The sequence below is a fragment of the Macaca thibetana genome, chromosome 18 (assembly GCF_024542745.1).
Source record: "Macaca thibetana thibetana isolate TM-01 chromosome 18, ASM2454274v1, whole genome shotgun sequence".
NCBI lineage: Eukaryota > Metazoa > Chordata > Mammalia > Primates > Cercopithecidae > Macaca > Macaca thibetana.
In genome coordinates this window covers 24,947,791-24,961,648 of record NC_065595.1, presented here as the reverse complement: position 1 = coordinate 24,961,648, position 13,858 = coordinate 24,947,791, and the positions used below count along the sequence as shown (strand labels likewise).

At 38.1% G+C, this 13,858-nt stretch overlaps 1 protein-coding gene across 28 annotated transcripts in view; it reads right to left on the bottom strand.

The window, feature by feature from the left end:
• Nucleotides 1-13,858, bottom strand: part of TCF4 (transcription factor 4) — a 368,073-nt gene that overhangs the window by 22,357 nt on the left and 331,858 nt on the right. For all 28 annotated transcript variants that reach the window (XM_050767839.1, XM_050767838.1, XM_050767860.1 and 25 more), the window contains 2 exons: nucleotides 11,365-11,441; nucleotides 8,557-8,760 (listed from right to left, as the gene is read on the bottom strand). In XM_050767839.1, coding sequence (XP_050623796.1) covers nucleotides 8,557-8,760; nucleotides 11,365-11,441 — 281 coding nt within the window. The remainder of the gene's footprint in view (nucleotides 1-8,556; nucleotides 8,761-11,364; nucleotides 11,442-13,858) is intronic.

The window sequence follows — 13,858 nt, the reverse complement described above, 5'->3', positions numbered from 1 at the left end:
AATGGCGTCTTCTCCGGGAAGCATTTCCTAGCAGTCTGAATCGCTTCTTAGGTCATTTCATAATTCTACCTTGCATTATAGTTAGACCCATATTTGTATTATCACCTACCAGGATAAAAGGCCTGTAAGATCAGATACTTTCTTTTACACGTTTATGAATCCCCAAAAGCATCTGAAGCACAGCAGATGCAGAAGGGCTGAATGAACATATGTGTATTTTCTAATATATACAATATATACTTTTCCCTCCAGAAAATCTGCTTTCTTGAGAAAATAAGAGTAATATTACATTTTTTTAAATGCACAGTTGTGCCTATTCCAAATTATGGATAGTTTAAGATTATGTCCTTGTAACAGTTCATTTAAAAAATGATGATTACTGTGCTATTAAAAGTGTCTGCCTGCTTTTGCCTCCAAAATTTAAGAAGAAAACCATGTAAAGATTTAAGAATATCATGAGGTTATAGGGTCTATTTTAAATATACGTGTGTGTGTGTGTGTGTCCTTTACATTATAAAACTGGGAAAGCCAATAAGGTTTCTGTTTTTGATTTATTTAAAATTCATAGCTCCAAGATGCAAAACACTAGAGAATTAGGATTTGTTTGTCCTAGGTGCAGAGAAAGCAGGGTTTTGAGGTAAACATTCAATGCCAGACTGTCTGTTTCAACATCATAGGGTCTGAATTTGAGTAAAATATGTATTGATGTGGAAAGAAGGGGAAATACCTAAGGTGACCAACTGCATTCACATATGGGCATGCACAGTGTCCTAATCACTTTTCTTAGGGCTTGCTGAATAGAGCTTAAAGGATCTCACCTCTATTGCTATACGCAGAATCTTTTGACTTTTCTTTAAATTAATATAGAAATATCAAATGGTGAGCTCAAGGATTCTGCAGCTGTTATCACTAATCCATGGTTAAAAGAATTTCTTCAAGTTCTTTTTCCCTTCTGTACTTTTTCCCTTTTTAGTTTTTTAAAAATAAAGTATGATACTGATAAAGATCAAAACTTTCAGTTGAGCTTGCTAATCTGCTCTCCGAAATACCTGACAGTTGTGGAGATTCGGAGAGATGACAGAACACCAGAGAAGGCAAATATCCTAATTTAAAGAAAAACAAGATAGTAGCTATTGAAAGATGATGTTGACCACCAATAGCTTGGGTGAAATTCTGTAACAGGCTATTTAGAAAATAGTTTTGAAAGTGCTCTGAAACAGAGGAATGGCCTCTCAAACTCAGTCTGTTTCCATCAGAGCAAGGCCTTCTGGACAAGACTCATTTCCTGCTTCACAGTGAGTGCTGCACGCCTGGCTTCTGGGACAACGCTACAGACACAATGAGAAAAGGTTGGCCACACAGTGTGGAAGGAGGGAGACAGGACCAGCTGAGATTAAACTAAGGACAGAAGACAGCACACGTGTAGAAAGAATGTCTGTAACACTGAGCCTCATGGCCTTCTGGTCAATTCCCTCCCCTGAAAATATTTTTATTGGTGGCTTTGATGTGGGCATTAGTCACACCCATCACATCTGCCAGCAACAGAGATGGCAGAGTATGTGACTGAATGAGGACTTCAGGGAAACTATTGAACAGGAATCAGACTGAGGCTACAATGTAACATTCAATGAGGTTTCATGAAGTTTTGTACAAACACAACAAAAAGTACACAATGAGACTGGGGAGATATGTGGCTTATGGACTTCAGCTGATTACAAATTGAACATATGTCAGCAGGACAATGAAAGCATCAAACACAGCAAAACAGAATTTTGTTAGGTGGCCCTAATGAAGATACAAGGTACTGAATGGGGGAGGAGACAGATCCATCCTAGTCCACTTCATCCTTCCTTAAGCACTGTGTTCAGTTTTCAATTCCACACACTTTAAAAGGTTCTTGTGGAGAAATAGGCATCCTTGCTAACCTAGGGGGAATGCACTGGGAAGCGATGGAGTTCATGACAGGGAGTCTGAACTTTTTTTCAGGTTAAACGTTTGAAGATACTGATGTTTCCTCTAGAGGAAAAAAACACTGAGTAGACTGTCTTCAAGTAACTGAGCTTCTCAAGCGCTTGTTGGACTTGACTTGCAGGCAATTCTATTGGGCAGAAACATAAGGACTGCAGAAAAAAGCAAATCTGGGCTGGACCTAGGAAGAACTTTCAAACATTTGACGAAAATGGACTTTGGGGGCGTTTGGAGCACCCTTGAAGGAAGGAGGTTGATCAAGGCTTGTTGACTGCTGGGCAGGGAATCTGTAGGAGGATTTCGGTAGAGATAATCTCTTAAATTCCCTGGGAGTCCATGGGAATAACTGCTTAGAAATGAAGTATGCACTCAAATAGACATAGAACTTTATGGAATCAAAACCTATGAAAGGCCAAAAGGAGCAAGACTGAAGATGCTGATGCCTCTGTTGATCATATCTTTGTTGAAGAGGTCCACACAGAAACAGAATTTTCTGAATCCTGCTGCTCCCATGACTACATACCAGTAAATGCCACATCACATCAATGCCCACTACCCTCTCTTTTTGCCAAATATTATTGGCAGAGCTAAAGAGCAACTCATTGCAGGCAGCCTACGGCCAACTAAAGAGTTTTCTTGGATTTCATTAGTTAAGTCAGAGTAACAGAATGGTTTCTAATATCTACCACTCACAGTTGTGAAATGGTTATGATATTAGGGTAAAGAGGAAGTCGGCTGAGCAGTGTAGGATATAGCACAAGGAGTGCTGGTCTGCTTGCTGTTTTGTCTGGTTTCCTTTTTTGTGTGTACGGCAGGGTCTCACTCTGTTGCCCAGGCTGGAGTGCAGTGGTACAGTCTTGGTTCACTGCAACCTCTGCCTCCAGGGTTCAAGCAGTTCTCCTGCCTCAGCCTCCTGAGCAGCTGGGATTACAGGTGTGTGCCACCATGCCCGGCTAATTTTTGTATTTTTGGTAGAGACAGGGTTTTAGCATGTTGGCCAGGCTGGTCTCGAACTCCTGACCTCAAGTGATCCACCTCCCTCGGCCTCCTAAAGTGCTGGGATTATAGGCGTGAGCCACATGTCCAGCCTCTTTTGTCTGGTTTCTAATCCTACTAGTGAGTACCCATGGTTTGGTCACTTCCCCTTCCTAGGCCTCAGTCTTCAAAAGAAGGGCAATGGGTTAAGTGATTTCCAGGGCACTTTTAGAATCTAAAATTCAGTGGTCTGAGCTCTTAACTGTACAAGGAAAACTACTTGAAGTTGTTTGTCCTATGAAGCCCTGAGAGGTAAAAGCTCTCATGTATTTAATGTCAGTTAAATAAAAAGATACTACCTTGCCTAAGGAATGCTCTTTTGAGAGACTGCGTTTAATCCAAAGTAAAACTAAAATTGTTACTGAAAAGAGGAAAACTGGGCTAAGATCCACTTTTATTGGTGGTTTCTGAAATGGGTTCCATACTCTCCACCTGCAGGACTCTGGAGGATGCTGTGGAGGACAGGTGTGTGGGGTGAGTTGCACGTGACTCTCCCATCCCTAAGTCAACTGGAAGAGTTTCTCACAGGAGATGACCACTCGTCTACCAAACAACCATGTGATCTTTCACTACTGGATAGGAGTCGGGCCCCTGGTCTTTTAGACGGCATAGCAGACTGGCAGGGAGCACTCTGCTTAAACACACATCTTTTCCTACTAGTCTGTGAATTCCTTGAGAGCACAGAGCCTACACTTGGTAACCACGGATAAATGTTATTGGAATGAATAAACAGACTTTAAACAAAAAGGACCTGAGAGCTACACTAATGCGATATATGAATAGTAGAGGGGATTTTTAGCTCAATGATCCCATCATTGCTGACTCTATCAACAAATAAACAGGAACACATAGAGTCACATAAAGACAAGTTTGATGTGGGTTTTGTTCTTATTCAGTTAAAAAAGAAGTTAGGTCATTTGAAAGGCTTCTTTTCAGGTCTCATCTGTGGATCTGAATACTGAATGAATAACAGAGAGAATTATATCTGGAAAATTGCCCTTTCCATAATTTATAAGAAATCTAATCATTTAATATCAGGATTAATCATGGAGGTCTCTGAGGCAGAGAGGGAATCATACTTGATAAGAGTTTCTAACTAGGGTATTGAAGACCTGGCTATTTCCTTATTCTCCCACATTCAGAGATTTCTGCTTTAATTTTGGAAGAAAAGTGGGTAGTTATAGTAAGAAAAATAATTTGATAACTTAAAATTTGCTACCTCAAGGACCCTGGTAGGGAGAGTTCACACCTCTGAGGCACTCAGCACAAACATGTTGGTTTAAGAATAAGTGGAGAGACAATGTGAGTTTTAATCCAAGCATGCCACCACATTGGAGGGAAAGTTCTCTGTCTATACATTTGGGAAGAGAGCTGCTCTGGGAACCCAGCCATGGAATACCTGGAAACTTCTTTTGCCAACCAACACTTATCAAGGTTTGAAAATCACAAGCTCCTAGCATTTAAAATAAGTTCTGAAAAGGTGTTCTTATAGATAATCTCTGGAGAGTATGCTTAGTAGTAAAAAAGAGCATTGAATTTGGAGTTGATGTGCTTGAGTTTAACTCCAGCTGCACAACTTGAGACTAACTGCTCAAACTTCTAAGGCTCACTTTACCGACACCTGAAATGGCCACTATTATCACCCTGACTGGGCTGTTGCGAAAACTGCCTAAGACAACGCATGCAGAGCGCCTAGCAGAGGGGCTGCCAACTCACACTCAGAAAATGTTAGTTTCCTAGTTTCTTTTCTCCAGTTTCTATGGATGATCTATTTACGGGGGTCGGGGGGAGAGAGACAAAATATAATATGTGGGACTCGAGGAATTTACAACAGTTGGTAAGGCAGAGTCATATCTATAAAAGATGCACAGCTATGCGGAGCTGGGTAAGATAAATATCTAGAAATGGTATGATTCATACGGCTGTAAGAATAGAGAAAAAAATGGCTAGCATGGGTGGGGGAGCAAGGGAAGGCTTCCTGGAAGAAGAATGATATGAGTCAGTGCTTTGAAAATGGGTGGGTATTAGGTGTACAGAGATAAGCAGACAGGGCTGGACAAGACAGAGAGATACAAAAGTACCGAAGGAGAACATACGGGGTGAATTCTGGTAATATGCCCAGCCTGGTCTTGCTGGAAGACTTGTTGCAGATTGGAAGAGCTCAACATAAGGCTTTCGGTAAATGGTAATGGGCTTCAAACACTGAGCTAAGGAATTGGTCTTTATCTTGTAGATAATGGAAAGGCAGCGAAGGTTTTTGAGCAGGAAAGAAGCATAGCTCAATAATATTATCCAGAAAGCTTGCGAGTATACAAACATTCACTCTCGTGTTATGAGCCATGCCGCTGTGAAAAAAAAAATCCCTTTCATTATACTAATACTTGGTAAATCACCGAAAACCTACTTCAGAACTCCAAGGAAAACATTTTATGAATCAAAAGCTAAGGACAATATGTTAGCAATTAAATGAGATAACATAACAGCCGAGGCAGAACCACAGTCTTCCCCACCACGATTTCAAGCTGCTGCAGAAATAAATGCTTATATCACCTTCCAAGTTATCAAGCCATTTTGTTTTGATTTTTGGAAGGCGGGGAGAGAGGAAACGAGAAGCGTACAAAGGTTTCAAAGCTGTCTATTCTTTAATCAGAAGGAATTACTAAGGAGAGTTAGAAAGGTGATGTGCTCAAAACAAAACCGGGACTGGGATGAATATCAAGTTACTGCAACTCGCTTCTGCCCAGAACAACAAACGAAGGTGTGTAGTTGGGAATGAGACTCTCACCAGTGCTCTCTGCTGAAGTTTCCGGTGCATACCTCCCACGGCTACTTTATTTACTGCAGCTGGCCAAAGTTTTATAGCCTGTTTCATGTATTAAAATTCAAATGTGGAAAACATTACCAGTATCCTCCTTGAATTTTTTTGTTGTTGGGGGTAAGGGGGTGAGTTTTTTTTTTTTTCCTTCCCCTTAAACTTCCTTTTTATTGTGGAATGTATCAAATGGTCAAAGGCTAACTTCAGACTGATTAAATTCAAAAACTATTTCCTTTGTTCTTATGTTTTTGTTTTAAAATGCATACCAGTTTGCACCGGAAAGATAGGCCAAACCAATCCTTTTCACACACATTAGTGTTTCAGGCTGAGGAGCTCAGATTCTGGGGACACACTGAATGGTTTTCAAGAAGAAAGGACAGAGACTGCAAAACCCCATTTGGTTCAAAGGGCAGCAGGGTGATGACATGCCATATCTTTGGAGTTACGCTATGATCTGGTTGGCTCTGTGGCTGTCCTTGATTGAATATTAAATGTCTTCAGAGGAGAAAACAGGAACTCTTCCTTATCAGCAAAACTGGTGGCTTTATTGCTTGTGTGTGTGTGTGTGTGTGTGTGTGTGTGTGTGTGTGTGTGCGTGCATGTCAAGATCAAATTAAAGGGGTTTCTATGTAATACTGGCTAATTATTTCCTTTTTTTCTACCGTTCTATTCCACCATCTCACTTTCCCTTCTACTGAGGTCAGTCTAACTTCCTATCTCCAAAAATAATTCTATTCTTTTCCTCCCATCCCACCTCTGAATCTGACTCCAAAAGGAGGCAATTCAAAGGTCAAATAGTCCCAAAAAGCATTTATGTATAGTTTAATATTTAAAAGAACCACTTAACCTACATCTGGTATTTAAGAAAAACTTTACATATTTATGGAAAAGACTGTGTCTCTGAAGCAATGCCCTGGGTGCATGTTACATCCGTTTAACATATGCAAAATGAACACAGCTACAGAAATTAAACTATTTTTCTCTTGATTGAGAGCAGATATACAGAAATGGTTATGTGTCACAGATCTGGCTTTTAATAAAGCCAGATTTCTTAATTAAAAGCAGTATTGTTTAAACATTGTAGTTAAAAAAAAAAAGCTGTACAAATGAAAATCTCATATTATATGCATCCCAAGTGTATTTAACACATTACCTGAGGCCAAGCTAAATTAAAATCTAGACTTTTCTTCTGTAAACTCTAAGCAACTGCCATGAACATATAAACAATTTTTACTCAATGATGAATTTTTAGGGCAGAGGTCAAGGAAAAGAAACAAAGATTTCTCTTTGGCATTCAAAAATATCTTTCCACATTTTAGATGTGAGTTCATTGCTTCTATTTATAAACCAGTATTTTTGGTTTCAAATTGGTTGCAGATTTCAGTACTACACTGTTCAGAACGGTACTCTTAATCTTAGCCTTTTATTAAGAGAAACTGAAAGATGGACAGGAGAATACTACTAAGTAAGAACAAAAAAAAAAAAAAAAAAAAAAAAAGACCGTCATAATAATTTGTATGTATTTTGCATTTCCTTTTGGGACCACGCTTAAACGAGAAATGCTACAGTGATAATGGAAAATATACCTTCATCCAAGCAACTTTTAGCGAGCCTGTAACGGACAAAACAGGATACTAAGGTGCTTAGAGACCAGGTAGAGCTTGTGAGGAGCAGAACTACAGAGAATCCCTGGTCAAGTTACATTCTCCACCACTCTGGTCACCTTATTAATTGTCATCACTTAATATTCTATTAAGAAGAGTCTCTGAATCTTCATAATCATCCCCAAAAAGAATTATCTCCAAAATCCTTTCAAAAGTAATGAGGAAAAAAAAAATCACAATTGTAATATGGACAAATCTGCTTAAATATAATTCAAATAAAGACTTACTCTAAATAGGTAGTGATAAAGCTACTCTATTAAATTACACAGCCACACACAATGTATTTATACAAACAAATATACCATATATTTCTATCTCCCAGACTCAGAATTGACAGATACTATTTTGGCTTCTTTAATTAAAAAAAAACACTAATATTTGAATTACTAGCAATGTCATATTATAATATGAACTCAAATTGTACATTTTGGCCAGGGTCATCAAAATGAATAATTTCAAACACCAACAATGACCCAGTAATTCACTCTAAAAGGGAAACATGTGTCTGCACAAAAACTTAAACATGAATATTTACAGAAGCATTATTCATCATAGCCAAGGAACTGGAACAACCCAAATGTGTAATGTGGTATGTCCATACAGTGAAATACTACTTGACAATAAAAATGAATGAAGCTCTAATACGTGGCAAACTATGGAAAAACTGCAACAGTCATACTAAGTAAAAGAAGCCAAGTCAAAAAAGACCACTGCATGTTGTATGACTCCATATATTCAAAATATCCAGAATAGGTAAATCTATAGACAAAGTAGATGAGTGGTTGCCAAGGGCTGGAAGTGGAGGGATGGGGAATGACTGCTTAATGGGCACCAGGGGTTCTTTTCTTTTTGCAGGGGGCAAAAATATTCAAAACCTAGACTATGGTGATGGTTGCACAACCTTGTGAATACACTAAAACACTTGAAATGTACACCTGAAATGGGCTCATTGTATGTTAAGTGAATTATATCTCAATAAAGCTGATTTTTTTAAAAAAACAGCAACAATAGTATCGATACCTGACATTCTAACTCTGTATGATAACTATAGAGTCTATAAATTTCATCACTTACCATGAGTGAATGTCTGTTGGCTGAAAGAAGGCCGGTTCCATACCCTGAGCCCAGACCACCCATGGCTCCATTATGAGAAGGTCCAATGATTCCATGCATGTCCCCATGACCACCAGGCATAGCTGTGGATGGGCCCACTGCATGGTTCCGGAGAACATGAATAGCATCATCCAGTCTTTCTAAACGATCTTCAATTCGGCTTTGCTGTTGGTCAACAAATAATGTAAAATTTGATTTAGTTCAAAAGGGGTGCCTAAATTACATAAGTAAAACTTTAGTTGGCAAAAAACACACTGCGGGTTTTTCCTTAAAACAATGTTAATACAAATAGTGTTGTTTCCAGAAAACTGGTAGAACATGTTAATGTTAAAATTATAGAGTTATTTTTTCATGAACAAACTAAATTCAATAATTATTCCAGGGCATTATAACGTACATGTGCTATATACGGTACTGCCTTTTGAAAGACAATTTAGATTTATAAGAGAAAAATGTTCACTGAATTTAAGGAACTTTCTGGCAGGTATTAAGTTAAAGAGTTTTAAACAATTAGCACTGGAAAGATGACCTATTTATAGTTTCTTAATTAAATTATTTTCCTGAAGGTATATTTCTTTGGTCTTCCCTATGGTATAAGACACAGTGCTAAGTATCAAATCAGAGACAGGGAAAAGCAAATGGATGATAATTCCTTGTTGAGTTTTTACAGGGTGTTTCTGGCTTTCTGTCTGTCATCAAAACCAGTGGGTGTGTGGTGGTATGTGTGTAAGGGCCTCAAAATGGTTACAGAAAAAAATTATATAAATTCCGTCAACTAAAGTAGTATAAGATTTTAAGACTGAAGAATCACAAACACTTGAATCAATTGTTCACTGGGGGCATCTAACTGAGTTCAAAGCCCCAACCACAGTATAGAATTCACGACTTTAAACCATTAAAAACCAACGAACCTTTCTTTGTTCATCCTTGCCATTACGATACTAGTTTTTCACGACTAGACAATACCTATAGTTTTTAGTGAAGAAAAAGTGTGTATTCATTTTAAAAATATGTATTCATTTTAAAAACTGTGATCAATAATGGTATCAAATACCACTGTCCAGTGTACACTATTTAAAATATGCCATCTCATTGATCCTTGTTTCACGTGTGTACGGGCAGGCAGGGAAGACATTATGATCCCTTCCATACAGACATGAAAATGAGGCTCAAAGACACGAAGTGAATTAATTACATAGTGTCACACTGCTAGGAAATGGTAAAGTCTGAGTTTGAATCTAGGTCTTTTTATTTTAAATCTAGTGACTCTTTGTACTAGATTATGCTACAATCGACTTTGATTTGAATGGGCTGTGCAAACATGTGTACCAGCTCTACTGCATGAGAAAAACCATTTCTAATTATTCTATACTGACAGGAAGAATGTGTGTCTAATATAGTAGTCTATGGTACAGAACATTTTGATTTGGTGGGTTTGGGGGTTAAACTACCTTCCCTAGACTGCTAGCTTTGCTACGTACTTGGCCTTGGAAAAGTTACTAAACCTCTTAGAGTGTATGCTTTTTAATGTATAAATATGGGAATGATAATACATACTTACTTCTGAGTGTAAATATATGCAGGAAAAGAAATCATACATGTGTCTATCACAGTTTCTGGCTCACAGCTTCCTGGTAGAGAGAGCAGTTTCTGCTTGTGAATCTCTTCTTCAGTGTTCAGAATTCAAACAGAATGGAAGCTGTGGTCCATAACTATACACCTCATCTTTACAGTTCTATAGTTGGATGAAGCCTGGTTTTGATGAATAGGACCCAGAGAATAACTGATTAAGGAAAACACTAAAACAACTAATTATTTGGATGTGGTCCACAGACTAATTGGACTGGGTAGTGCATATATGTTTCACTGTCCGGTTTCCTTTATTGGGTAAAATGCATAGCTGAATGATTCATACACTATAGCAAGGAAGAACACAACAAAGGAGGGAAATCCACCTTTGCTGTGCTTTTCAGATTTTCCTCAAGATTAAGCTGAAAGGGAAGTATATAAGACAACACTAAGGCAGACAGATAAATCTATGTCTTCTTCCATGTGTCATCTCAGGATATGAGGGAGAAAAGAAAATCTCAACCCCGAGGAACTAAAAGGCTCCTTTCCCTCACTGCTATTCCTTCCCACTAGATTCATGTACCGCCTAAATGCTGTACAACCAGCGTTGTTTCATGCATATTTCTGGCCCCCACCATCATGAGGAGAGAAAGACTGAAGTGTCAGACACTGAATCATCATGTGAGTATTTATAATAATTAATTTCATCCATGGAAATTTTCAGCAATTCCCTCCTGGAAGAGTAGGCATTTCTCTACCACGAAGGATACCAGTGGGTTTCTACGAGAAGGAAATCTCCTGTAAACTTGTTATTCTGGAAAGTAAAGCCGAGGTAGACGAAATCAAATGTTCCAGGTATAGGACATAGCTGGAGTTCCAGCACTCTGATAGCAGGAAAGTGATTTAATCATTGACAGGGATCTTTCTTAGAGATGGGGAGGAGACCATTGCCCTTCCAGGATTTTATCTGGTACTTAGATATTTAGAGCCCTGCGGCTTCCATTACAGTAGTATCTGGGTTCCCATTTCCAAATAGGAACAAGCATAGCCTAATGACTCTGGCTCCAGCAAACTTGTGCGCTTAACACTGACTTAAAGTTACTAACAGGGAAAATCAGAATCTTGGAGAGTGAAGGAGACTGAACAAGAAAGAACATGACCTGGAAATGGGTGGAACAGAGATTGGCAAATGAGACATACCAAAGAGTGTAAGGGTCCTTCATAATTAGGAGACGATGAGGCCTGTCCTCCATTTCTAGACCAAACAGCTGTGCCTGCTGATATTAAAATGGGAATTTCAATCAGATCTAGACACACGTAAAAAGATGCTTGCCAATATTTCAAACAGTCCTGTTGGAGACGGCAATGATGATTTTCATTTAAACAATAAGGTAAATGCATGTAAACTTCCCATATTAGAATTTTGGGACAAGAAAAACATTTTAAATGTAAAATATGTAGACTTTACATAGACTCACAATTCCCCCAGGCTGGCTGTCTCCTAAACGAGAATATTTAATTGATTCCGAATTTTGGTTAGAAGGGTTCCTGTGGAAGAAAAACTATCACTATGGAGTCAAGGTACTTTTAAGGGTACAAAAATGGGATTTTGTTAGACCTTCATGCAAGGCCAGTTTATGTTAAACCAAAATTCTTGCACCAATGGAAAACAGCTTTGCTACTTGTTTTTAAAACAATCTTTAGAAAAAGATAAATCTTGAAAAACTTTTTAAGAGAATAAGATTAGTTATCAGTGATCCACTAAGCTGGAAATTTAAAGTCAATATACAGCAACAACTATAAGTTTCTTCTGAAGAAAGTAATTTTTTTTATGATTCACTAAACTTGAAGGCTAAAAAAAGACTGCTGTTAGAATACATATTACATGTCTAACCTACAAAATAAAAAACACTTTAAATTTAAAATAATACACATTCACTGTAGAAAACTTGGAAAATACATAATTCAAAAAAGGAAAAAATAATAGCTATGATCTCACTGAAATCTCATGCCCCGACACTGTTAGCACTTTTAAAATCCACTCTTCCTGTCTTTTCTGGGTGTGCATGTATATTTTTATGCTAAATAAAAATAGAATATTTTGTTCAATTACTTTTCTTGACAGAATTTGGACAGAGCCGTCGGTGTGAAAATAGCAATCTGTCCCCATATTTGCATCTTCATAAAAGTTCTTTCTTCCTAACATGTGGTCTTCCATGATGCATTACCAAGACTCAAAAAGTGGCATCTCTAGCCTTGTTTCTGCGCCTTTCACTGAGAGCATGCTACTCAGGTCAAGGGAATTTGTGATGTTTTCTGGACTGACTGTGCATCCCAATTTTTCTTTCCCACCATTAATCTAGAAATGGACGGCAGAACTGTGAGCACCAGATTTTTGTCCAAGCTCTGCTATTACTACCGGTATAAACTCAACAACTCAACTCCCTTTCTGGGACTCAGTATTCTCATCTGTAAAATCAGGGTATCAGACTACATTAGTTGTTCTCAAACATTATGATACCACAGAACATTTTCTTTTCCTAAATTAGAAAATGAAAAAAATGAAAGCTACTTTGTTTGAAATGTGGAAACTGGAGTTCCACCTGCTCAGATTTCTCTATTTCTTGTTGTCTCGAAAGGGGGATACTGACACTTGAAATCATTTTTCAGAGTGTAAGAATCTGGTACAGAACCCGAGGAGGACAACAATACTGAACTCTACTTCCTATTTCCACCTAGGGGAACGTTTCATTACCCTCTTAAAATCACCTCAATTGCATCTCAGTTTCAACGCGGTCTCTCTGGACATACAGACTTCAGAATCCAACTGCTCTCTCTATTCTGTGATCTTCCCATACCACAGAGGCTTGGAAGAGGCTGACATTAAATCCCAGCTAAGCCATGGCCATCATTTCTGAAAGTTTTGTGGCAATGAAACCTCCTGTCCTCAACCAAGGAGCCGAGTTTACACTGGGCCATGAGAGCTGCATGCAGGAAATATATAGGCAAGTGACTCCACTGTAAATTACAGTAAGCCAAGGTTTCCATCAGGTACAGATGTGATTTAGATTTTGTTGTTGTTGTTGTTTTGTTTTGTTTTTTTAATAAACCACCTGTCCAAAGAGCAGAGACATGAACCAGGGAAGGCTTTCTGGAAGCATTTATATTGGAAAGACAATGAGTCTCTTAAACAGAACCCTGATAAGTGAAATCATTTACTGACATAATTCTACAAATTACAGTTATTCAATCTGAAGCCACAGGTCATATGCATGTGTTATACTTTGAAGTCAAACATCCCTTCTACTCCACACAATTACTTCACAATTTATTTACAAAATTATAGTTTCCTCCACACATCCCAATGGCATGAACTTTAAAGAGGGAATTTGGAAAGCCTAAAATTTCTGCAGGAAATGATCCATTTAAATAGTCTATATTTGATGACTCTATAGTCTATATTCATATTCATGACTATATTAACTGAGTTTTTTTCATCTGAGAAGTTTTATTGGAATACATTATTCTGCTGTTGAGTGTCTTCTGCGGAGCTAAGAAAAGTGTAAGAAATACATTTTCCATATGTCTGCATATTTTTAAAAGATAATCTAATTTTTAAGAAAAGGTTTGGATGTAAACGACGAAACTGTTATCTGGCAATTTGTCTCTCCCACCCTTTGTATTTGTCTGTTAT